Source organism: Salmo salar, chromosome ssa04 (genome assembly GCF_905237065.1).
Source record: "Salmo salar chromosome ssa04, Ssal_v3.1, whole genome shotgun sequence".
Classification (NCBI taxonomy): Eukaryota; Metazoa; Chordata; class Actinopteri; order Salmoniformes; family Salmonidae; genus Salmo; species Salmo salar.
In genome coordinates this window covers 44,779,390-44,806,275 of record NC_059445.1, presented here as the reverse complement: position 1 = coordinate 44,806,275, position 26,886 = coordinate 44,779,390, and the positions used below count along the sequence as shown (strand labels likewise).

Sequence of the window (26,886 nt, the reverse complement as noted above, 5' to 3'; positions counted from 1 at the left end):
CTAAATATATGGAATTAGACTCATTCCTTTCAATATTTTACCCAGATATTTGCAGAGATGCAGAGAAGCATATTTATTTATTTTGTCGCCAGTGTGTGTGTGTGTGTGTGTGTGTGTGTGTGTGTGTGTGTGTGTGTGTGTGTGTGTGTGTGTGTGTGTGTGTGTGTGTGTGTGTGTGTGTGTGTGTGTGTCAGTCACCAGATCTCAACCCAATTGAACACTTATGGGAGATTCTGGAGCAGTTCCTGAGACAGCGGTTTCCACCACCATCAACAAAAAAACTAAATATGTAATTTATTGTGGAAGAATGGTGTCGCATCCCTCCTATAGAGTTCCAGACACTTGTCTAATCTGTTCCAAGGTGCATTGAAGCTGTTCTGGCTCGTGGTGGTCCAACGCCCTGTTAAGACACTTTATGTTGGTGTTTCCTTTATTTTGGCAGTTAACTGTATGTGGCAGTGATGCGCCTGCAGATAGCTTCTGGCTAACTTCTTTATGAGATGGGTTGTACAACCTGCATATCTTGACCAAATTAGATCTGAACATAGAGCTGGGGAGTAGAACACATGCAGCAGTAAGGAATTGTGTTGATCTAAGACACCATGCGTTCATGTTGTACTGATGCTGTTGTAGTTGATGTAAATGTTTTCTATGTGGTTCTGTTGTTGTTGAAAATGTCACTGCCCACTGTGTTTATTCGGTCAAACCTTCCTTTCCCTTTATCCGGCGTTTGCTCTGCTGCTGCTGTCCATGGTGCTGAAAGGGTTCTCCCTCTGCTGCACTGCGAGCGGAGTCTTATCTGCTGTTAGAAGCTACGGCTTGGGCAAACTAATCTAAGTAATCTACGAATTAGTGGTCCGGTGTCTTCTATTAAAACTTCAGATTGTAAAATGCACTCAAACATAGTGGAGTAGGCCTCTCTAACTTATTATTTCAAATTTGAAATGCTGCACGGCGTCTAGATTCAGTTGTATTGGCCATGTAGTCAGAGACTGTACAATAATCGCTCTTGCGTTTTTTCCTGTAGCCTCATGGCGTCGCTCCTCGCCAACTCTATGCTGTGGGTTTTAGAACACTCCCATTTCGTTTTGAGCTATATGAACAGGATTTATCCACACAGCCATTTCCTTGCGGAGCATAACACGGAGTACTGTAAGATAGACCATTGGCCCCTGGGGTTTCGTGTAGATACTGTGCTTATTTACATAATTTTTCATGTTTATGCCATTGGCATAAGTGAAGATGTCGGTATCTACTACGTCATGCGGATCTAAATGGCGTTTGCAATGTGCTATGCTTTTGCTTGCTATCATGCGGGCCTGTTTTGCGGACATTCGATATTCTGTTCCAGAGGAGACAAAGGCAAAACATGTAATCGGGAGCTTAAGTGGTGACCTTCGTTTGGATGTTAAGCGACTGAGGGTTCGGAAGGCCCGAGTTGATTACCACGGAGAGAAACGGTACTGTGGAGTAGACTTGGACTCCGGAGATCTCATTGTTCTCGAGAGAATCGACAGGGAGACGCTTTGTGAAACTACCTCACCCTGTATCTTGCATTTTGAGTTCATCCTGGAAAATCCTTTGGAGCTGCACAATATTGGGCTGGAAATACAGGACATAAATGACAACGCACCTCTTTTCCCCAAGGATTTAATCAAACTGGAAATAAGCGAATCTGCAACAACAGGCAGTAGATATAAAATAGCTTCTGCTCGAGATTTAGATGTAGGCATTAACTCCGTTCAAAGCTATGTGCTTGGTCAAAACGGTTATTTTGTTTTAGATGCAAAAATCAGCAAAGAAAGGTATGTTGAAATTGTATTGCAAAATAGTCTCGACCGAGAGAAGGAAGGCGAACATTCTCTAATGCTAACGGCAATTGACGGGGGGAATCCACGTCGGTCTGGTAGTGTTACAATAAATATTCTCATAATTGATGTAAATGATAACGGTCCAATATTTTCGCAAGCTGTGTATACGGTAACCGTTTTTGAAAATTCACCACAAGGCACCTCCCTGCTCAAGGTAAGCGCAACTGATAAAGATGAGGGTGCTAATGGTCACATTACATATTACATTAATCACGCGTCTGAAAACACAAAGCGTTTATTCAATATTGACCAAAACAGTGGGGAGATTACTGCGATTGGCGAGCTTGACCACGAAAAGGCCTCCTCTTATGAAGTGGAGATACAGGCGGAGGATGGCGGGGGGCAAGCCGGACACTGCAAAGTCCTCGTTGAAATATCTGACATAAATGACAATGCACCCACAATAACTGTGAAATCAGTCACCAATCCGATTCCAGAGAACATCCCAGCGGGCATTGAAATAGCTGTTATTAATGTAAAGGATCAGGACCATGGAGAGAACAGCAGAGTGAAGTGCAACATTGCGGAAAACCTACCTTTTAAACTCCAATCCTCAATTAAAAACTACTTTACCTTAGTAAGCAGCGCCCCTCTGGATCGAGAGCAAATCTCGGAATATGATGTCACCATAATAGCAACCGATGGAGGAACGCCGTCGTTGTCTTCAAGTGTTATTTTGAGTTTCCACATTTCTGATATAAATGACAACCCACCTGTGTTTGAAGAACAATCCTACAGTTCCTATGTGACTGAAAACAACAAGCCTGGCTCCTCTATGTGTTCTGTTACTGCCAGAGACCCAGACTGGAGACAGAACGGTACGGTGGTCTATTCTCTATTGCCTAGTGATGTCAACGGTGTTCCGGTGTCCTCATTTCTATCCATTAACGGAGACACGGGGGTGATCCATGCTGTGAGAGCATTTGACTATGAGCAGTTTAGGAGCTTCAAAGTCCACGTTGTAGCCAGAGACAATGGTTCTCCTCCACTCAGCAGTAACGTGACTGTGAGTGTCTTCATAACAGATGAGAATGATAACTCTCCACAGATATTATACCCTGCTCCAGCAGGGAACTCCTTGATGACTGAGATGGTCCCCAAAGCTGCTCTGGCGGGGTCCCTGGTTTCCAAGGTGATAGCTGTGGATGCTGACTCTGGACAGAACGCGTGGCTTTCATATCAGATCGTGAAATCGACTGATCCGGGACTTTTCACTATTGGTCTCCACAGTGGAGAGATCAGGGCACAGCGGGACATTTCTGAATCTGACAGTATGAAGCAGAACCTTGTTATATCAGTGAAAGATAACGGACAGCCCTCTCTCTCTACAACCTGTGATGTGTATTTACTCATATCAGACAACTTGGCTGAAGTTCCAGAACTGAAAGACATGACTTATGAGGATAGTTCCAAACTAACTTCCTATTTGATCATCGCACTGGTCTCTGTCTCCACCTTTTTCCTGACTTTCATTATTCTCATCCTGGCCGTGAGGTTCTGCCGCAGTAGAAAGCCTAGAATGTTGTTTGATGGAGCAGTCGCCATTCCCAGCGCGTATTTCCCTCCCAACTATGCAGAGGTGGATGGAGCTGGAACTCTGCGCAGTTCTTACAATTATGACGCATACCTGACAACGGGCTCACGCACCAGCGACTTCAAGTTTGCCAGATCTTACAATGACAGCACGCTGCCTGCTGACCAGACACTGGGGAAAGAAAGCAAAGATCAAGATTCGTTAGTGGACACCAAGGACTTGAACGAGGTAGGATTGTAAATATTTGTGCTAGTACTGTATGTTGTAATTTAATCTGAGCCCAAAAGCATGATTTCTTTCCTATATAATGTTAATTACATATCTTGCGTTCATTGTTTTTCATTAAGCAAACTGTTGATCGAAATTTTTACTCTGAACAGCCTTTCAATACCCTCGGTCTATAGTGTACAATTTCAGCATTCCGTTTGAAATTCTTCATAATTGTAGGTCTATTTCCCCCATTATGACTTTGTATCCCTGTTGTTTTCTGTTTGCAGCTTGTCTGTATTAACCATGACATCATAATGGGACTTCTTATAGGCTTAAGAGTATGATTATTAGATCAATTCAGCTTCCCATATTGTTACTTTGATTATGCATATTACACATTAGCCTACAGCATGGCTAGGCATACGATATCCTACTCTGGTAATGAAATCGTTCCTTTATTTAGTCAATGTTGATATGTAACACAGCGGGTCGCTGTTGGCTTACAAAAGCAAAAGTACTGATTGAAACCCACCCACTCCTGCCCTCAATCCGTCGTTATATTTTGTGTTTAAGGACTGCTTTCTCGCTTAAAGCCTTTCACGTTGGATACCCTTACCAAGGTAGAGGTCATATTTGCAGACGTTTTTGTATATATAGCCTATACTAAGAGGTTTGGGATCATTTGATTAATCTGAATGTATTATGGAATATAAAAGAGGTTCCATATTGAGGCGAGGGCGATGGTCCACCTTTGTCTTCCTGTTACTGACCGTCCATCAGTGTTTCGGGGATATTCGCTATTCCATTGCAGAAGAAATTAAACGAGGTTCTGTGGTTGGGAGCTTTTCTCAGGATTTGGGCATCGATGTGAAAACACTGTCGACCAGAAGACCAAGGATCGAATTCGAAGGTAGTACACGATACTGCGACATTAACCAGAAGACTGGAGATTTGATTGTGAACGAGCGGATGGACAGAGAGGAGCTGTGCGGACAAAAGCCGTCGTGTGCTTTGCATTTTGACTTCTTTTTGGAAAACCCTCTAGAGTTGCACCGTGTCACACTTGAAATCCAAGATGTTAACGACAACTTCCCAACATTTCCCAATGAAGTAATGAAATTAGAGATCAGAGAATCGGCCAATAAAGGAGAGCGATTTTCCATTGACGAGGCCCTCGACACAGATACGGGAGTCAATTCAGTTCAGGGTTATACTCTATCGGCAAATGAACATTTCACCTTGTCTGTTCACACAAGTGCTGAAACGGGTAAATATGCAGAGATCGTACTAGAGCATGAACTAGACCGAGAAAAGCAGGACGAACTATCACTTATTCTGACAGCTTATGATGGCGGAAAGCCACAGAAATCTGGCACTGTAGTTATACAGGTCCGGGTACTAGATGCTAATGATAATGTCCCTGTATTTACGCAGTCTATTTATAAGGTGAGTGTGCCTGAAAACGCTCCACCGGGTACTGCTGTGGTCACTGTCAGTGCGAGCGACGCAGATGAAGGGGCGAATGGAGAGGTTACATATGAATTTAGTCATATTTCTATCAAAACCAAAAATACTTTCTCTATTGATCCAAAAAGTGGAGAGATTAAAACAAAATCGATGATAGATTTTGAAGATACATCGTCCTTTGAGCTGCGAGTTAAAGCTAAAGATGGAGCAGGTCAGGCTGCTTCATGTAAAGTTATTGTTGACGTCGCTGATGTTAATGACAACGCCCCAGTCATACTTATTAAGTCATTCAAATCACCATTGCCAGAAAACTCACCAGCCGGTACAGAGGTTGCCTTAATTTATGTACAGGACAGAGATTCTGAGTCAAACAGCAAAGTAAGATGTTCTATTGAGCAGAACACATACTTCAAATTGTCCCCATCAATCAAAAAACACCTGTCCTTAATAACTGCTGTGGAATTGGATCGTGAGACACAGTCCGAATACAACATCACTCTTATTGCAACCGATGAAGGATATCCTCCACTGTCATCTTTTCAAACTATTACGTTAATTGTTTCTGATGTGAATGACAACCAACCTGTGTTTGAAGAACAATCCTACAGTTCCTATGTGACTGAAAACAACAAGCCTGGCTCCTCTATGTGTTCTGTTACTGCCAGAGACCCAGACTGGAGACAGAACGGTACGGTGGTCTATTCTCTATTGCCCAGTGATGTCAACGGTGTTCCGGTGTCCTCATTTCTATCCATTAACGGAGACACGGGGGTGATCCATGCTGTGAGAGCATTTGACTATGAGCAGTTTAGGAGCTTCAAAGTCCACGTTGTAGCCAGAGACAATGGTTCTCCTCCACTCAGCAGTAACGTGACAGTGAGAGTCTTCATAACAGATGAGAATGATAACTCTCCCCAGATATTATACCCTGCTCCAGCAGGGAACTCCTTGATGACTGAGATGGTCCCCAAAGCTGCTCTGGCGGGGTCCCTGGTTTCCAAGGTGATAGCTGTGGATGCTGACTCTGGACAGAACGCGTGGCTTTCATATCAGATCGTGAAATCGACTGATCCGGGACTTTTCACTATTGGTCTCCACAGTGGAGAGATCAGGGCACAGCGGGACATTTCTGAATCTGACAGTATGAAGCAGAACCTTGTTATATCAGTGAAAGATAACGGACAGCCCTTTCTCTCTACAACCTGTGATGTGTATTTACTCATATCAGACAACTTGGCTGAAATTCCAGAACTGAAAGACATGACTTATGAGGATAGTTCCAAACTTACTTCCTATTTGATCATCGCACTGGTCTCTGTCTCCACCTTTTTCCTGACTTTCATTATTCTCATCCTGGCCGTGAGGTTCTGCCGCAGTAGAAAGCCTAGAATGTTGTTTGATGGAGCAGTCGCCATTCCCAGCGCGTATTTCCCTCCCAACTATGCAGAGGTGGATGGAGCTGGAACTCTGCGCAGTTCTTACAATTATGACGCATACCTGACAACGGGCTCACGCACCAGTGACTTCAAGTTTGTCAGATCTTACAATGACAGCACGCTGCCTGCTGACCAGACACTGGGGAAAGAAAGCAAAGATCAAGATTCGTTAGTGGACACCAAGGACTTGAACGAGGTAGGATTGTAAATATTTGTGCTAGTACTGTATGTTGTAATTTAATCTGAGCCCAAAAGCATGATTTCTTTCCTATATAATGTTAATTACATATCTTGCGTTCATTGTTTTTCATTGCGCAAACTGTTGATCGAAATTTTTACTCTGAACAGCCTTTCAATACCCTCGGTCTATAGTGTACAATTTCAGCATTCCGTTTGAAATTCTTCATAATTGTAGGTCTATTTCCCCCATTATGACTTTGTATCCCTGTTGTTTTCTGTTTGCAGCTTGTCTGTATTAACCATGACATCATAATGGGACTTCTTATAGGCTTAAGAGTATGATTATTAGATCAATTCAGCTTCCCATATTGTTACTTTGATTATGCATATTACACATTAGCCTACAGCATGGCTAGGCATACGATATCCTACTCTGGTAATGAAATCGTTCCTTTATTTAGTCAATGTTGATATGTAACACAGCGGGTCGCTGTTGGCTTACAAAAGCAAAAGTACTGATTGAAACCCACCCACTCCTGCCCTCAATCCGTCGTTATATTTTGTGTTTAAGGACTGCTTTCTCGCTTAAAGCCTTTCACGTTGGATACCCTTACCAAGGTAGAGGTCATATTTGCAGACGTTTTTGTATATATAGCCTATACTAAGAGGTTTGGGATCATTTGATTAATCTGAATGTATTATGGAATATAAAAGAGGTTCCATATTGAGGCGAGGGCGATGGTCCACCTTTGTCTTCCTGTTACTGACCGTCCATCAGTGTTTCGGGGATATTCGCTATTCCATTGCAGAAGAAATTAAACGAGGTTCTGTGGTTGGGAGCTTTTCTCAGGATTTGGGCATCGATGTGAAAACACTGTCGACCAGAAGACCAAGGATCGAATTCGAAGGTAGTACACGATACTGCGACATTAACCAGAAGACTGGAGATTTGATTGTGAACGAGCGGATGGACAGAGAGGAGCTGTGCGGACAAAAGCCGTCGTGTGCTTTGCATTTTGACTTCTTTTTGGAAAACCCTCTAGAGTTGCACCGTGTCACACTTGAAATCCAAGATGTTAACGACAACTTCCCAACATTTCCCAATGAAGTAATGAAATTAGAGATCAGAGAATCGGCCAATAAAGGAGAGCGATTTTCCATTGACGAGGCCCTCGACACAGATACGGGAGTCAATTCAGTTCAGGGTTATACTCTATCGGCAAATGAACATTTCACCTTGTCTGTTCACACAAGTGCTGAAACGGGTAAATATGCAGAGATCGTACTAGAGCATGAACTAGACCGAGAAAAGCAGGACGAACTATCACTTATTCTGACAGCTTATGATGGCGGAAAGCCACAGAAATCTGGCACTGTAGTTATACAGGTCCGGGTACTAGATGCTAATGATAATGTCCCTGTATTTACGCAGTCTATTTATAAGGTGAGTGTGCCTGAAAACGCTCCACCGGGTACTGCTGTGGTCACTGTCAGTGCGAGCGACGCAGATGAAGGGGCGAATGGAGAGGTTACATATGAATTTAGTCATATTTCTATCAAAACCAAAAATACTTTCTCTATTGATCCAAAAAGTGGAGAGATTAAAACAAAATCGATGATAGATTTTGAAGATACATCGTCCTTTGAGCTGCGAGTTAAAGCTAAAGATGGAGCAGGTCAGGCTGCTTCATGTAAAGTTATTGTTGACGTCGCTGATGTTAATGACAACGCCCCAGTCATACTTATTAAGTCATTCAAATCACCATTGCCAGAAAACTCACCAGCCGGTACAGAGGTTGCCTTAATTTATGTACAGGACAGAGATTCTGAGTCAAACAGCAAAGTAAGATGTTCTATTGAGCAGAACACATACTTCAAATTGTCCCCATCAATCAAAAAACACCTGTCCTTAATAACTGCTGTGGAATTGGATCGTGAGACACAGTCCGAATACAACATCACTCTTATTGCAACCGATGAAGGATATCCTCCACTGTCATCTTTTCAAACTATTACGTTAATTGTTTCTGATGTGAATGACAACCAACCTGTGTTTGAAGAACAATCCTACAGTTCCTATGTGACTGAAAACAACAAGCCTGGCTCCTCTATGTGTTCTGTTACTGCCAGAGACCCAGACTGGAGACAGAACGGCACGGTGGTCTATTCTCTATTGCCCAGTGATGTCAACGGTGTTCCGGTGTCCTCATTTCTATCCATTAACGGAGACACGGGGGTGATCCATGCTGTGAGAGCATTTGATTATGAGCAGTTTAGGAGCTTCAAAGTCCACGTTGTAGCCAGAGACAATGGTTCTCCTCCACTCAGCAGTAACGTGACTGTGAGTGTCTTCATAACAGATGAGAATGATAACTCTCCCCAGATATTATACCCTGCTCCAGCAGGGAACTCCTTGATGACTGAGATGGTCCCCAAAGCTGCTCTGGCGGGGTCCCTAGTTTCCAAGGTGATAGCTGTGGATGCTGACTCTGGACAGAACGCGTGGCTTTCATATCAGATCGTGAAATCGACTGATCCGGGACTTTTCACTATTGGTCTCCACAGTGGAGAGATCAGGGCACAGCGGGACATTTCTGAATCTGACAGTATGAAGCAGAACCTTGTTATATCAGTGAAAGATAACGGACAGCCCTTTCTCTCTACAACCTGTGATGTGTATTTACTCATATCAGACAACTTGGCTGAAGTTCCACAACTGAAAGACATGACTTATGAGGATAGTTCCAAACTTACTTCCTATTTGATCATTGGTCTGGTCTCTGTCTCCACCTTTTTCCTGACTTTCATTATTCTCATCCTGGCCGTGAGGTTCTGCCGCAGTAGAAAGCCTAGAATGATGTTTGATGGAGCAGTCGCCATTCCCAGCGCGTATTTCCCTCCCAACTATGCAGAGGTGGATGGAGCTGGAACTCTGCGCAGTTCTTACAATTATGACGCATACCTGACAACGGGCTCACGCACCAGTGACTTCAAGTTTGCAAGATCTTACAATGACAGCACGCTGCCTGCTGATCTTACACTAACAAGATGTCCAGATACATTACTAGAAGGGAGTATCATGTCGCTCAACACTGCAGGAGAAGCGAATGAGGTAAGCCTTCTCTCATCTGAGATACCACCGTTTGTACCTGAGTTGTTTCGTTGTGGGAGAATGGGTTATGTATGTGGAAAATACATTCTGGGCCTTAATGGCTTATGCCATCCTATAGAAACAGTAGGTCTATACTCGGTTTAGATGATAACAACTTAGTAGGCTAAAATGTGGCATTTATCCACTCATTGTTTTGTTTGATTGGTTGAGTTGCAAAGGTGCTCGCTGTTTCTTCTCTTCTCTGTGAGGAGTAATTCACTAGGGGTTTGATTTGATGGAAGCAGTTTGCTCCGTGTTTGTTTGGGCTGTGGTTTCCTATAATTAAAAAACAATGCAGTTTCGGTTGCTTTTAGCCGGTGATGTTTTCTTCACTGATTTTCTGATGGAGTTGACAATAAAGCTTGATGGAGATAGGAAAACATGGTTTAGACTACTTTTGAAAAGGAATGAGACATTTTATAATAAATGGACAGTTTTTACCTGGAAAGAGTTTTGAATGTCTTTTGAAACTTGATTATATATTGTTAGGGTGTGTGTTCAGCGTTGTGCATTAAAATCCCCATTGCCTACCGTTTTTTTTGTTGGTCGCCTACATTTCAGCACCAGACCAGTGGACAGCGTGGTGACATGTTTTAGTTTACTGAAGTCTAACGGTCAAAAACTCAAAGATAGAATGCGAAAGAATTAGCATTATTTTGATGACTAACGAAACATCGGTAGTGAAATCGACAGTTTTCATGACGATGGTTGAAATATTTTATTATCCAGTAAAAAAACATGTTGCAACTAGTCTACTAATGGCTTATTGTGTGAATATTAGGAATATTGTGTAGGTTTTTCCTAATAGCGTACCTCATCCATGTCTTCTCATTATCATGTTACGTCGAGTTGTAATACGGTCGTCTGCGTTTGGAGAATATGAATCATTCCAAGAAGGACACATGGAAAACAATATAGGCCTACGAGCATGCTGTTTATCTGATAGACTCATGATGTCGCTTTCCACCAGCTAAGTACAGTTAACTATATACCTCCACCTACTACGGGGGAGTAGGCTACATACAGAGTGTCAAAATACCATTTCTCACTGAAAAGCGGTTAGACATTGTAATCTTTCTTCCGTTTGTCTATTGATTGTGGACAATTGGCCTTAATTGCTATTAGACATTGAAGATGGGCTACAAAGGCTTTACGGTTTTTGAATTTGCTTTTCGTCTGTCTTTTTGCCTTTTCTTCATGCACATCAGCAAAGGAGACGTGAGCTTTTCTATACCAGAGCAGGTGAAACGCGGATCTGTAATCGGCAAAAATACTCAAGGTTCTGATGTTGGATGTTAGGCAATTGGGTGTTATTTTTTGGGTTTAAATTACACTTCGTTTTTCACAGTTAGAAATACACATTCAAACATAAGAACCTATAGACTACATCGGTTTCCTATTTAAATTTAGTTCTGTGATGGCTTATTTTTTTTTCGCTGTTCTTAGTAGACAGGTGTATCGCTGTTATCGCTACAACAATTCTCAAAATCTATCGATTTGTCTTTTTACATCATCATGTAGGTTCAGATTTTCTTTTTTCGATATTAGAATCATGTAGGTAGAAGCTTGCTCATTGTTTGTCTATGGCATCCTGATTCATATGTTTAATAGGCACTGCAACTGTTATTCGTCTTTATGGAAGTCTGGTTGTTGTACTCGCCCAAAGTAATTCTGACATGCAGTAGGCTAAGTGTATTTTCTTACCCAGTTTTAGAGTAACTGAATGGAGGATAATGTTGAGTTTTTAAATGGAATCCGTTTAAAAATAAGAACTTGACATGGCCATATAGATACGCTATTATTCATTTTTCTAATTTCTCATTTCACAATAAATATATTGGAGTAGATTGAGATTTAAGTCTATTGCGTTTTAGCGTTCTGAAACATCCCCATTGATAATTCAGCAACTCTTGATGTCAGCTACGTTTCAGCACCAGGAATGTGGACAGCGACAACACTTTTTTCCTTCACTTTAAAGTCAGTTTAAATCCTGCCAAAGTCAAATGTGGACGGGAACAACAGCACATTTTGGTTTGTTGAGTGAGGACACATTGATAGCTAGTGGAATCCGTGCATTGCATTGGCTTAAAGGAGAAAGTTGCGACTAACTCGATGTTTTTACCTTACGGGACTGTTCTTATTCAAGAAAAGGAGTTCATACATCATACAAGCAATACTTTAAACGTATTTCTGTATTACTATTTATTATTTAACTGAAGTCATAGGCTACATCATCTTTGTAGGAATATATAATTATGAGATAGAATACTTCAGATTCACATTGTGTGTTGTTTCTTTAATGACTGAGGATGTCGCTGTTCACCAGCTAAGAAAAGGTAGGCAGCCTACACTTCTCAACCCGCTAATATATTACTCAAAGGGCGGAAACAGCCTATCGCGCCATTATCACTGAGGAGCAGTCGGCCAAAGGACCTAATTTCTTCAGTTTGGTCATTTGTCTTAGCCAATATTTGTAGTAGCCTACATTGCATAATAATTGTTTTCACCTTGTAATTGGAATATTTTCGTTTGTACATCGAAAATGGGCTACATTGGATTTACAGATTCAGCTTTTGTCCTCCATCTGGCTTGTGTTCTATGCCTAATACGCATCAGCAATGGCGACATGACCTATTCCGTTCCAGAGGAGATGAAACGCGGATCTGTGGTCGGAAATATAGCCAAGGATCTTGGGTTGGATCCTAAGAGACTGTCGGCTCGAAAAGCTCGTTTAGAAGAGGATGGAACTAAACACTTCTGTGACATTAACCTGAATTCGGGAGATCTTGTTGTCGCTGAAAGAATTGATAGGGAGCAGCTTTGCGGTCCGAGGATTTCATGCGGGCTAAAATATGAAATGGTTCTTGAAAGTCCTTTAGAATTGCATCGCATATCTCTTCAGATTCAGGATGTGAACGATAATTCACCACAGTTTGCAGATGATGTTATCAAATTGGAAATAAGGGAATCAGCTGATAAAGGTGAACGTTTCCCCATTAATGAAGCCCACGATGCAGATATAGGTCAGAATGCAGTTCAAAGCTACTCTTTGCAAAGGAATGACCATTTTGTCTTGAATGTTCATACTAATCGAGATGGAGGTAAATACGGTGAGTTAGTGTTAGAGAAAGAGCTGGACCGAGAACAAAAGCAGGAGGTGACGTTGTTACTTACTGCTGTTGATGGTGGGACTCCACAGAGATCTGGTACTGTAGTTATACACGTCACTGTGTTGGATGCTAACGACAATATTCCAGTATTTAGCCAGGACGTGTATAAGGTCAGATTACCTGAAAATTCTCCGTTAGGTACCATTATAGCTACAGTCCGCGCAACTGATGCAGATGAGGGAGCAAATGGTGATGTCATATATGATCTAGGTCGAGTTTCTGAAGAGTTGAAGAATTTGTTTCGCCTCGATAGTAAAACTGGGGTTATAAATCTGGCTGGACCGATAGATTATGAGGAGCAGCCCATTTATGAGCTGCGCGTCCTCGCCAAGGATGGTGCAGGTTTGGTGTCATACACAAAAGTACTGATAGATATTACTGACGTAAACGACAACGCACCAGTGATATTAATAAAAACTCTGACCAGTCCAATTCCAGAGAATGTGTTACCTGGCACAGAGGTGGGCATCATTAATGTACAGGATAAAGACTCGGAGGGAAATAGACAGGTCCGCTGCTCCATTCAACAAAATGTTCCGTTCAAATTAAATCCCTCAATCAAAAACTACTATTCTCTGGTAACAACTAGTGAACTAGACCGTGAGATAATATCAGATTACAACATAACTATCACTGCCACTGACGACGGGTCTCCACCTTTATCCTCCTCAAAGACTATTCATTTATCTGTATCAGACGTGAATGACAATCCTCCTGTGTTTGAAGAACAATCCTACAGTTCCTATGTGACTGAAAACAACAAGCCTGGCTCCTCTATGTGTTCTGTTACTGCCAGAGACCCAGACTGGAGACAGAACGGTACGGTGGTCTATTCTCTATTGCCCAGTGATGTCAACGGTGTTCCGGTGTCCTCATTTCTATCCATTAACGGAGACACGGGGGTGATCCATGCTGTGAGACCATTTGATTATGAGCAGTTTAGGAGCTTCAAAGTCCACGTTGTAGCCAGAGACAATGGTTCTCCTCCACTCAGCAGTAACGTGACAGTGAGTGTCTTCATAACAGATGAGAATGATAACTCTCCCCAGATATTATACCCTGCGCCAGCAGGGAACTCCTTGATGACTGAGATGGTCCCCAAAGCTGCTCTGGCGGGGTCCCTGGTTTCCAAGGTGATAGCTGTGGATGCTGACTCTGGACAGAACGCGTGGCTTTCATATCAGATGGTGAAATCGACTGATCCGGGACTTTTCACTATTGGTCTCCACAGTGGAGAGATCAGGGCACAGCGGGACATTTCTGAATCTGACAGTATGAAGCAGAACCTTGTTATATCAGTGAAAGATAACGGACAGCCCTCTCTCTCTACAACCTGTGATGTATATTTACTCATATCAGACAACTTGGCTGAAGTTCCTGAACTGAAAGACATGACTTATGAGGATAGTTCCAAACTAACTTCCTATTTGATCATCGCACTGGTCTCTGTCTCCACCTTTTTCCTGACTTTCATTATTCTCATCCTGGCCGTGAGGTTCTGCCGCAGTAGAAAGCCTAGAATGTTGTTTGATGGAGCAGTCGCCATTCCCAGCGCGTATTTCCCTCCCAACTATGCAGAGGTGGATGGAGCTGGAACTCTGCGCAGTTCTTACAATTATGACGCATACCTGACAACGGGCTCACGCACCAGTGACTTCAAGTTTGCCAGATCTTACAACGACAGCACGCTGCCTGCTGACCAGACACTGAGGAAGAACCCAAATGAACCTTTCGGAGAAAACATTATCACGTTCAACACCTTGGGGGAGTGCGAGGTGAGATTTCATAGCTTTGACATTGTGATAAACGAAAATGCTTTATTTGTTTATTTAGCCGTTTTGCATAGTCAATCATATGAAACTATAGGTAGCTTACTTTATTGTGTGTTAGGCTAATATTATTACAACAGTGTTGTCTGCTGTACTCTTTCAGTCATTTGATTCAGTCCCATTTTGCATCACTGATAATCTCTGAGGATGTATTTATTTCCCCTCTTGATCCCATTTTAATGTGATTTAGTTAAATACGTAGGCCGTTTCAGCACCACTTAAAAAACTGCAATAGGTAAAGACGTGGGTTATGTTTGAAAGAAACGCCGGATTTTTTAATTACTTTTTTCCCCTTCGAAAACTGTAATGGGTAGAGACGTGAAATATGTTTGAAAGAAATGCCTGATTTTAAAAGGACCTTTTTCCAGTGATTATATTTGGACTTAATTTATTGGCATGATCTTTTGAAGACTACATGGACAGACTACTTTGCCCATTGATCATTCGGTTGAGATGTTGACACAAGGGGATTCGTGTTTTTACAATCCTGCATTTTGAAATAGTCTACCTCTGTTGATATGAGGGGTCCCATTATGTATCTTTAAAAACAATTAAACCCGGCATGTTTTTCTATGCGTAGCAAACTCTCCTCTATACAATTGGCGAGAGACTTGCACACTATTTTCTGCAGTTTTATTCAACTACACGGAGTGTCGCTATTGACCAGCAGAAGCTTTGAAATGAATCTCTCCACCCATTCTTGAAATGTCCAGGGAGTGAGGGGACATCATTATTGCAGTGTAAAAGTCTCCTGCTTAACATTTTAACGTGGTGCATTTTGATCTGCTGGTTGTAAACGTTTCTTCGGTTGGATAGCACTGATTTTGACACACTAATCGGCCTATTTGGAATGAGTTGTGTTATCTGAAAATGGAATACAAGGGATTCTCGTTCTCTGCCTCATTGCTCGGCCTGGCTTTGTTTCTTTTCCTGCTGCACACCAGCTATGGAGACGTGACCTATTCTGTTCCGGAGGAGATGAAACGCGGATCTGTGATCGGAAATATAGCCAAGGATCTGGGGCTGGATGCAAAACGACTTATGTATCGGAAAGCTCGTTTAGATGTTCAAGGTAGCAGCAAGCGCTATTGTGAAATCAATCTGAATACTGGGGATATGGTCATCGCTGAAATAATAGACAGGGAGCAGCTTTGCGGTAGGAGGATTTCATGCACCTTAAAATTCGAGATGGTTCTGGAAAATCCTTTAGAATTACATAACATAATCTTACAGGTACAAGATATTAATGACAATAGCCCACTATTTGGGGAAGATAGCGTTACGTTTGATATCAGGGAGTCAGCAGTCAAAGGCGCTCGATTTTCGGTGAATCCGGCTCACGATGCAGATATAGGACTGAACGCTGTTCAAAGCTACACACTACAAAGGAACGACCATTTTAGCCTGGCTGTTCATACCAACCCAGGTTCTGAAAAGTATGGTGAGCTAGTGTTAGACACAGAGTTAGACCGAGAACAACAACAGGAGGTATCATTACTACTGACTGCGGTTGATGGTGGGACCCCACAGAGATCTGGAACTGTAGTTATACACGTCACTGTGCTGGATGCTAACGATAATAAACCAGTGTTTAGCCAGAATGTCTATAAGGTCAGTGTACCTGAAAATGCTCCATCAGGTTCATTAGTTGTTACTGTGACGGCAACAGATGCAGACGAGGGGGCAAATGGACAGGTGACGTACGGATTTGGCCCAATCTCAGAAGAATTAAATCAATTATTTTCTCTTGACCCTAAAACGGGAGACATCAGGATAGCAGGACAGATGGATTTTGAAGAAGAATCAATTCATGAATTGCGTATCAAAGCCAAAGATGGCTCGGGATTGACTTCCTTTGCCAAAATATTCATAGAAATTACAGATGTTAATGACAATGCCCCAGTGATATCTCTTAAATCCTTGACCAATCCCATCCCAGAGAACTTGTTACCTGGCAGAGAAGTGGGCATCATTAATGTACAGGATAAAGACTCGGAGGGAAATAGACAGGTCCGATGCTCCATTCAACAAAATGTTCCTTTCAAATTAAACCCTTCAATCAAAAACTACTATTCTCTGGTAACAACTAGTGAACTAGACCGTGAGATAATATCAGATTACAACATAACTATCACTGCCACTGACGACGGGTCTCCACCTTTATCCTCCTCAAAGACTATTCATTTATCTGTATCAGACGTGAATGACAACCCTCCTGTGTTTGAAGAACAATCCTACAGTTCCTATGTGACTGAAAACAACAAGCCTGGCTCCTCTATGTGTTCTGTTACTGCCAGAGACCCAGACTGGAGACAGAACGGTACGGTGGTCTATTCTCTATTGCCCAGTGATGTCAACGGTGTTCCGGTGTCCTCATTTCTATCCATTAACGGAGACACGGGGGTGATCCATGCTGTGAGAACATTTGATTATGAGCAGTTTAGGAGCTTCAAAGTCCACGTTGTAGCCAGAGACAATGGTTCTCCTCCACTCAGCAGTAACGTGACAGTGAGAGTCTTCATAACAGATGAGAATGATAACTCTCCCCAGATATTATACCCTGCGCCAGCAGGGAACTCCTTGATGACTGAGATGGTCCCCAAAGCTGCTCTGGCGGGGTCCCTGGTTTCCAAGGTGATAGCTGTGGATGCTGACTCTGGACAGAACGCGTGGCTTTCATATCAGATCGTGAAATCGACTGATCCGGGACTTTTCACTATTGGTCTCCACAGTGGAGAGATCAGGGCACAGCGGGACATTTCTGAATCTGACAGTATGAAGCAGAACCTTGTTATATCAGTGAAAGATAACGGACAGCCCTCTCTCTACAACCTGTGATGTATATTTACTCATATCAGACAACTTGGCTGAAGTTCCTGAACTGAAAGACATGACTTATGAGGATAGTTCCAAACTAACTTCCTATTTGATCATCGCACTGGTCTCTGTCTCCACCTTTTTCCTGACTTTCATTATTCTCATCCTGGCCGTGAGGTTCTGCCGCAGTAGAAAGCCTAGAATGATGTTTGATGGAGCAGTCGCCATTCCCAGCGCGTATTTCCCTCCCAACTATGCAGAGGTGGATGGAGCTGGAACTCTGCGCAGTTCTTACAATTATGACGCATACCTGACAACGGGCTCACGCACCAGTGACTTCAAGTTTGCCAGATCTTACAATGACAGCACGCTGCCTGCTGATCAGACACTAACAAGATGTCCAGATACATTACTAGAAGGAAGTTCCATCACCCTCAACACTGCAGGGGAGTCTATTGAGGTAAGACAGAACTAAGAGGAGATATCCCTTTTCTTTGTGTGCGAATGCATCCGATGTTATGATATCAGAATATCTTTCCTAGTGTGTTAGTGGTCTTTTCCTTAAATTCTTCTTTATCCTCCTGATTATGAAGGGTTATGTAACGACATCAATATTCACTTTTTAATTCCTTTTCACAAGGGATATTCTTTAAATTTCGTTGTTGGTTTGTATACAATTAGGGATGCTTTCCCAATCATGGAGTGTGTGTTTTCATTTTCCTTCCTGTAGTATCCTCATTGCCTACCACATTTTTCTTCAAGTACATTGGCTACATTTCCAAATTTCAGCACCTGCTTAGTGGACAGCGACGTTACAATCACTTTACCGTAGAGTATAGTGGAAATATAATTGCTGGGTTTGATCAGTAATATGGATTATGCGTCGTTGGATTTTATGTGGACCGTTTATTTAACGTAACGATGTGTTGTTGTTGTTATTACTCGGCATCCATGAATAATCAGACAGTGGCAACAGGATGGAAATATTGAATTTACTTTTCCTATCTTCTAATATATGCTTGCAAAAGGAGTTGATTGCGCACAACTATTGGTTTTCCTGTCATCTCTTGCTAAACTATATGAAACGTTCTTCCTACTTTTCACAACACAAGGATGGGGGGAAATATTGACCAAGATGATAAATGACTAGAACTGTTTGTATTGTGATTGCTGTTTTCTGTAAGAACTCAGGATGTCGCTGTTTACCATAAGTAGAATTACAGGCTCTACTCCACCCACCATTGGATTATTCAAAAGAGTAATGGACTATATTGCATCACTTTCACCGAGGAGCAGTCGGACAACATTCGTTTTGCTATTCCTTTTGAGAGGCTAATATTGTACTCTTACGTTGCAGTATCATTTCGACTAGTATTTAACTCTTATGTTGACACTTGGTTTTGATCATCCAGAATGGGGTACACAGGATCTTCGGTTTTTACCTCTTTGTTCCGCCTGGCTTTTTGTCATTGCCTGATGCGCATCAGCAATGGAGACTTGAGCTATTCAATTCCAGAGGAGATGAAACGCGGATCTGTGATCGGAAATCTAGTTAAGGATCTGGGGCTGGATGCTAAGAGACTTTCAGGTCGTAAAGCTCGTTTGGATATGGATGGCAGTCGTCAACCTTACTGTGACATTAATGTGAATACTGGAGAATTAATTGTGGCTGAAACAATAGACAGGGAGGAGCTGTGTGGACCGAAGGTTTCTTGTTCTTTAAAATACGAGCTTGTGCTAGAGAAACCTCTGGAATTACATCGCATAACTGTACAAATACAAGATATAAACGACAATTCACCACGGTTTCCCAATGCACGTATTGATCTAGAAATTCAGGAATCTGCTGACAAAGGCGCACGATATCCCTTGGATGAACCTCATGACTCTGACATAGGATTAAATGGTATACAAAGCTATTCACTGGAGAGGAATGCCTATTTTATTTTGGACGTTCAAACGAGCTCAGACGGAGGAAAATATGGCGAGTTGGTATTAGAAAAAGAATTAGATCGAGAACAACAGCAAGAGGTGACGTTGTTACTTACTGCGGTTGATGGTGGGACTCCACAGAGATCTGGTACTGTAGTTATACACGTCACTGTGTTGGATGCTAACGATAATAAACCAGTGTTTAGCCAGACAGTGTACAAAGTACGTTTGCCTGAAAATTCTCCAACAGGGACTGTTGTAGTTGCAGTTAGTGCTAGTGATGAAGACGAAGGAGCAAATGGAGAAGTATCATATGAGTTCAATCGTATTTCCGATAAAGCAGCTAAACTGTTTTCCATCGACAAAAAGACTGGCGAGATTAAAGTGCAGGGTCCCATAGATTATGAAGAAAATACAGAATACGAAGTGCGTGTCCAGGCTAAAGATGGGTCTGGCTTAGCTGGCAATGCAAAAGTAATGATAGAAATCACAGACCTAAATGACAACGCACCGGTGATATTGATCAAATCCTTTAACAATCCCATCCCTGAGAACGTGTTACCTGGTACAGAGGTGGGGATCATAAATGTACAAGATGAAGATTCAGAGGGAAATAGACAGGTCCGCTGCTCCATTCAACAAAATGTTCCGTTCAAATTAAACCCCTCAATTAAAAACTACTATTCTCTGGTAACAACTAGTGAACTAGACCGTGAGATAATATCAGATTATAACATAACTATCACTGCCGCTGACGAGGGGTCTTCACCTTTATCCTCCTCAAAGACTATTCATTTATCTGTATCAGACGTGAATGACAACCCACCTGTGTTTGAAGAACAATCCTACAGTTCCTATGTGACTGAAAACAACAAGCCTGGGTCCTCTATGTGTTCTGTTACTGCCAGAGACCCAGACTGGAGACAGAACGGTACGGTGGTCTATTCTCTATTGCCCAGTGGTGTCAACGGTGTTCCGGTGTCCTCATTTCTATCCATTAACGGAGACACGGGGGTGATCCATGCTGTGAGAGCATTTGATTATGAGCAGTTTAGGAGCTTCAAAGTCCACGTTGTAGCCAGAGACAATGGTTCTCCTCCACTCAGCAGTAACGTGACAGTGAGAGTCTTCATAACAGATGAGAATGATAACTCTCCCCAGATATTATACCCTGCGCCAGCAGGGAACTCCTTGATGACTGAGATGGTCCCCAAAGCTGCTCTGGCGGGGTCCCTGGTTTCCAAGGTGATAGCTGTGGATGCTGACTCTGGACAGAACGCGTGGCTTTCATATCAGATCGTGAAATCGACTGATCCGGGACTTTTCACTATTGGTCTCCACAGTGGAGAGATCAGGGCACAGCGGGACATTTCTGAATCTGACAGTATGAAGCAGAACCTTGTTATATCAGTGAAAGATAACGGACAGCCCTCTCTCTCTGCAACCTGTGATGTGTATTTACTCATATCAGACAACTTGGCTGAAGTTCCAGAACTGAAAGACATGGCTTATGAGGATAGTTCCAAACTAACTTCCTATTTGATCATCGCACTGGTCTCTGTCTCCACCTTTTTCCTGACTTTCATTATTCTCATCCTGGCCGTGAGGTTCTGCCGCAGTAGAAAGTCTAGAATGATGTTTGATGGAGCAGTCGCCATTCCCAGCGCGTATTTCCCTCCCAACTATGCAGAGGTGGATGGAGCTGGAACTCTGCGCAGTTCTTACAATTATGACGCATACCTGACAACGGGCTCACGCACCAGTGACTTCAAGTTTGCCAGATCTTACAATGACAGCACGCTGCCTGCTGATCAGACACTAACAAGATGTCCAGATACATTACTAGAAGGAAGTTCCATCACCCTCAACACTGCAGGGGAGTCTATTGAGGTAAGACAGAACTAAGAGGAGATATCCCTTTTCTTTGTGTGCGAATGCATCCGATGTTATGATATCAGAATATCTTTCCTAGTGTGTTAGTGGTCTTTTCCTTAAATTCTTCTTTATCCTCCTGATTATGAAGGGTTATGTAACGACATCAATATTCACTTTTTAATTCCTTTTCACAAGGGATATTCTTTAAATTTCGTTGTTGGTTTGTATACAATTAGGGATGCTTTCCCAATCATGGAGTGTGTGTTTTCATTTTCCTTCCTGTAGTATCCTCATTGCCTACCACATTTTTCTTCAAGTACATTGGCTACATTTCCAAATTTCAGCACCTGCTTAGTGGACAGCGACGTTACAATCACTTTACCGTAGAGTATAGTGGAAATATAATTGCTGGGTTTGATCAGTAATATGGATTATGCGTCGTTGGATTTTATGTGGACCGTTTATTTAACGTAACGATGTGTTGTTGTTGTTATTACTCGGCATCCATGAATAATCAGACAGTGGCAACAGGATGGAAATATTGAATTTACTTTTCCTATCTTCTAATATATGCTTGCAAAAGGAGTTGATTGCGCACAACTATTGGTTTTCCTGTCATCTCTTGCTAAACTATATGAAACGTTCTTCCTACTTTTCACAACACAAGGATGGGGGGGAAATATTGACCAAGATGATAAATGACTAGAACTGTTTGTATTGTGATTGCTGTTTTCTGTAAGAACTCAGGATGTCGCTGTTTACCATAAGTAGAATTACAGGCTCTACTCCACCCACCATTGGATTATTCAAAAGAGTAATGGACTATATTGCATCACTTTCACCGAGGAGCAGTCGGACAACATTCGTTTTGCTATTCCTTTTGAGAGGCTAATATTGTACTCTTACGTTGCAGTATCATTTCGACTAGTATTTAACTCTTATGTTGACACTTGGTTTTGATCATCCAGAATGGGGTACACAGGATCTTCGGTTTTTACCTCTTTGTTCCGCCTGGCTTTTTGTCATTGCCTGATGCGCATCAGCAATGGAGACTTGAGCTATTCAATTCCAGAGGAGATGAAACGCGGATCTGTGATCGGAAATCTAGTTAAGGATCTGGGGCTGGATGCTAAGAGACTTTCAGGTCGTAAAGCTCGTTTGGATATGGATGGCAGTCGTCAACCTTACTGTGACATTAATGTGAATACTGGAGAATTAATTGTGGCTGAAACAATAGACAGGGAGGAGCTGTGTGGACCGAAGGTTTCTTGTTCTTTAAAATACGAGCTTGTGCTAGAGAAACCTCTGGAATTACATCGCATAACTGTACAAATACAAGATATAAACGACAATTCACCACGGTTTCCCAATGCACGTATTGATCTAGAAATTCAGGAATCTGCTGACAAAGGCGCACGATATCCCTTGGATGAACCTCATGACTCTGACATAGGATTAAATGGTATACAAAGCTATTCACTGGAGAGGAATGCCTATTTTATTTTGGACGTTCAAACGAGCTCAGACGGAGGAAAATATGGCGAGTTGGTATTAGAAAAAGAATTAGATCGAGAACAACAGCAAGAGGTGACGTTGTTACTTACTGCGGTTGATGGTGGGACTCCACAGAGATCTGGTACTGTAGTTATACACGTCACTGTGTTGGATGCTAACGATAATAAACCAGTGTTTAGCCAGACAGTGTACAAAGTACGTTTGCCTGAAAATTCTCCAACAGGGACTGTTGTAGTTGCAGTTAGTGCTAGTGATGAAGACGAAGGAGCAAATGGAGAAGTATCATATGAGTTCAATCGTATTTCCGATAAAGCAGCTAAACTGTTTTCCATCGACAAAAAGACTGGGGAGATTAAAGTGCAGGGTCCCATAGATTATGAAGAAAATGCAGAATACGAAGTGCGTGTCCAGGCTAAAGATGGGTCTGGCTTAGCTGGCAATGCAAAAGTAATGATAGAAATCACAGACCTAAATGACAACGCACCGGTGATATTGATCAAATCCTTTAACAATCCCATCCCTGAGAACGTGTTACCTGGTACAGAGGTGGGGATCATAAATGTACAAGATGAAGATTCAGAGGGAAATAGACAGGTCCGCTGCTCCATTCAACAAAATGTCCCTTTCAAATTAAACCCCTCAATTAAAAACTATTATTCTCTGGTAACAACTAGTGAACTAGACCGTGAGATAATATCAGATTATAACATAACTATCACTGCCGCTGACGAGGGGTCTCCACCTTTATCCTCCACAAAGACAATTCATTTATCTGTATCAGACGTGAATGACAACCCACCTGTGTTTGAAGAACAATCCTACAGTTCCTATGTGACTGAAAACAACAAGCCTGGCTCCTCTATGTGTTCTGTTACTGCCAGAGACCCAGACTGGAGACAGAACGGTACGGTGGTCTATTCTCTATTGCCCAGTGGTGTCAACGGTGTTCCGGTGTCCTCATTTCTATCCATTAACGGAGACACGGGGGTGATCCATGCTGTGAGAGCATTTGATTATGAGCAGTTTAGGAGCTTCAAAGTCCACGTTGTAGCCAGAGACAATGGTTCTCCTCCACTCAGCAGTAACGTGACAGTGAGAGTCTTCATAACAGATGAGAATGATAACTCTCCCCAGATATTATACCCTGCTCCAGCAGGGAACTCCTTGATGACTGAGATGGTCCCCAAAGCTGCTCTGGCGGGGTCCCTGGTTTCCAAGGTGATAGCTGTGGATGCTGACTGTGGACAGAACGCGTGGCTTTCATATCAGATCGTGAAATCGACTGATCCGGGACTTTTCACTATTGGTCTCCACAGTGGAGAGATCAGGGCACAGCGGGACATTTCTGAATCTGACAGTATGAAGCAGAACCTTGTTATATCAGTGAAAGATAACGGACAGCCCTCTCTCTCTGCAACCTGTGATGTGTATTTACTCATATCAGACAACTTGGCTGAAGTTCCAGAACTGAAAGACATGGCTTATGAGGATAGTTCCAAACTAACTTCCTATTTGATCATCGCACTGGTCTCTGTCTCCACCTTTTTCCTGACTTTCATTATTCTCATCCTGGCCGTGAGGTTCTGCCGCAGTAGAAAGCCTAGAATGTTGTTTGATGGAGCAGTCGCCATTCCCAGCGCGTATTTCCCTCCCAACTATGCAGAGGTGGATGGAGCTGGAACTCTGCGCAGTTCTTACAATTATGACGCATACCTGACAACGGGCTCACGCACCAGTGACTTCAAGTTTGCCAGATCTTACAATGACAGCACGCTGCCTGCTGATCAGACACTAACAAGATGTCCAGATACATTACTAGAAGGGAGTATCATGTCGCTCAACACTGCAGGAGAAGCGAATGAGGTAAGCCTTCTCTCATCTGAGATACCACCGTTTGTACCTGAGTTGTTTCGTTGTGGGAGAATGGGTTATGTATGTGGAAAATACATTCTGGGCCTTAATGGCTTATGCCATCCTATAGAAACAGTAGGTCTATACTCGGTTTAGATGATAACAACTTAGTAGGCTAAAATGTGGCATTTATCCACTCATTGTTTTGTTTGATTGGTTGAGTTGCAAAGGTGCTCGCTGTTTCTTCTCTTCTCTGTGAGGAGTAATTCACTAGGGGTTTGATTTGATGGAAGCAGTTTGCTCCGTGTTTGTTTGGGCTGTGGTTTCCTATAATTTAAACAAGCAATGCAGTTTCGGTTGCTTTTAGCCGGTGATGTTTTCTTCACTGATTTTCTGATGGAGTTGACAATAAAGCTTGATGGAGATAGGAAAACATGGTTTAGACTACTTTTGAAAAGGAATGAGACATTGTATAATAAATGGACAGTTTTTACCTGGAAAGAGTTTTGAATGTGTTTTGAAACTTGATTATATATTGTTAGGGTGTGTGTTCAGCGTTGTGCATTAAAATCCCCATTGCCTACCGTTTTTTTTGTTGGTCGCCTACATTTCAGCACCAGACCAGTGGACAGCGTGGTGACATGTTTTAGTTTACTGAAGTCTAACGGTCAAAAACTCAAAGATAGAATGCGAAAGAAATACCATTATTTTAATGACTAACGAAACATCGGTAGTGAAATCGACAGTTTTCATGACGATGGTTGAAATATTTTATTATCCAGTAAAAAAACATGTTGCAACTAGTCTACTAATGGCTTATTGTGTGAATATTAGGAATATTGTGTAGGTTTTTCCTAATAGCGTACCTCATCCATGTCTTCTCATTATCATGTTACGTCGAGTTGTAATACGGTCGTCTGCGTTTGGAGAATATGAATCATTCCAAGAAGGACACATGGAAAACAATATAGGCCTACGAGCATGCTGTTTATCTGATAGACTCATGATGTCGCTTTCCACCAGCTAAGTACAGTTAACTATATACCTCCACCTACTACGGGGGGAGTAGGCTACATACAGAGTGTCAAAATACCATTTCTCACTGAAAAGCGGTTAGACATTGTAATCTTTCTTCCGTTTGGCTATTGATTGTGGATAATTGGCCTTAATTGCTATTAGACATTAAAGATGGGCTACAAAGGCTTTACGGTTTTTGAATTTGCTTTTCGTCTGTCTTTTTGCCTTTTCTTCATGCACATCAGCAAAGGAGACGTGAGCTTTTCTATACCAGAGCAGGTGAAACGCGGATCTGTAATCGGCAAAAATACTCAAGGTTCTGATGTTGGATGTTAGGCAATTGGGTGTTATTTTTGGGGTTTAAATTACACTTCGTTTTTCACAGTTAGAAATACACATTCAAACATAAGAACCTATAGACTACATCGGTTTCCTATTTAAATTTAGTTCTGTGATGGCTTATTTTTTTCGCTGTTCTTAGTAGACAGGTGTATCGCTGTTATCGCTACAACAATTCTCAAAATCTATCGATTTGTCTTTTTACATCATCATGTAGGTTCAGATTTTCTTTTTTCGATATTAGAATCATGTAGGTAGAAGCTTGCTCATTGTTTGTCTATGGCATCCTGATTCATATGTTTAATAGGCACTGCAACTGTTATTCGTCTTTATGGAAGTCTGGTTGTTGTACTCGCCCAAAGTAATTCTGACATGCAGTAGGCTAAGTGTATTTTCTTACCCAGTTTTAGAGTAACTGAATGGAGGATAATGTTGAGTTTTTAAATGGAATCCGTTTAAAAATAAGAACTTGACATGGCCATATAGATACGCTATTATTCATTTTTCTAATTTCTCATTTCACAATAAATATATTGGAGTAGATTGAGATTTAAGTCTATTGCGTTTTAGCGTTCTGAAACATCCCCATTGATAATTCAGCAACTCTTGATGTCAGCTACGTTTCAGCACCAGGAATGTGGACAGCGACAACACTTTTTTCCTTCACTTTAAAGTCAGTTTAAATCCTGCCA

At 42.1% G+C, this 26,886-nt stretch overlaps 6 protein-coding genes and 1 pseudogene across 8 annotated transcripts in view; all 7 read left to right on the top strand.

The window, feature by feature from the left end:
* The first annotated feature begins 1,127 nt into the window (after positions 1 to 1,127).
* On the top strand, positions 1,128 to 3,645 carry LOC123742352 (protocadherin gamma-A11-like). Its single transcript, XM_045716248.1, has one exon. The coding sequence runs from the start codon at positions 1,243 to 1,245 to the stop codon at positions 3,643 to 3,645; it is 2,403 nt and encodes an 800-aa protein (XP_045572204.1). The 5' UTR covers positions 1,128 to 1,242.
* Positions 3,646 to 4,222: 577 nt separating this feature from the next.
* Positions 4,223 to 26,886, top strand: part of LOC106603249 (protocadherin gamma-C5) — a 186,079-nt gene continuing 163,415 nt past the window's right edge. Inside the window, exon 1 of one of the 3 annotated variants that reach the window (XM_014196635.2) lies at positions 4,223 to 6,714. In XM_014196635.2, coding sequence (XP_014052110.2) covers positions 4,318 to 6,714 — 2,397 coding nt within the window. In that variant the 5' untranslated portion in view covers positions 4,223 to 4,317. The remainder of the gene's footprint in view (positions 6,715 to 26,886) is intronic. The other 2 variants (XM_045716987.1, XM_014196645.2) reach the window with 2 other exon arrangements.
* On the top strand, positions 7,274 to 10,080 carry LOC123742458 (protocadherin beta-16-like). The gene has a single exon (XM_045717001.1). It carries the CDS (start codon positions 7,399 to 7,401, stop codon positions 9,952 to 9,954), a length of 2,556 nt encoding a protein of 851 aa, XP_045572957.1. The 5' UTR covers positions 7,274 to 7,398; the 3' UTR covers positions 9,955 to 10,080.
* Positions 12,216 to 15,445, top strand: LOC106598150 (protocadherin beta-16). Its single transcript, XM_014189217.2, has one exon. The coding sequence runs from the start codon at positions 12,392 to 12,394 to the stop codon at positions 14,912 to 14,914; it is 2,523 nt and encodes an 840-aa protein (XP_014044692.2). The 5' UTR covers positions 12,216 to 12,391; the 3' UTR covers positions 14,915 to 15,445.
* On the top strand, positions 15,577 to 18,155 carry LOC123742462 (protocadherin beta-16-like; annotated as a pseudogene).
* LOC106594182 (protocadherin gamma-A11-like) lies at positions 18,932 to 21,517 on the top strand. Its single transcript, XM_014185548.2, has one exon. The coding sequence runs from the start codon at positions 19,079 to 19,081 to the stop codon at positions 21,500 to 21,502; it is 2,424 nt and encodes an 807-aa protein (XP_014041023.2). The 5' UTR covers positions 18,932 to 19,078; the 3' UTR covers positions 21,503 to 21,517.
* On the top strand, positions 22,169 to 25,847 carry LOC123742460 (protocadherin beta-15-like). Its single transcript, XM_045717003.1, has one exon. The coding sequence runs from the start codon at positions 22,442 to 22,444 to the stop codon at positions 24,992 to 24,994; it is 2,553 nt and encodes an 850-aa protein (XP_045572959.1). The 5' UTR covers positions 22,169 to 22,441; the 3' UTR covers positions 24,995 to 25,847.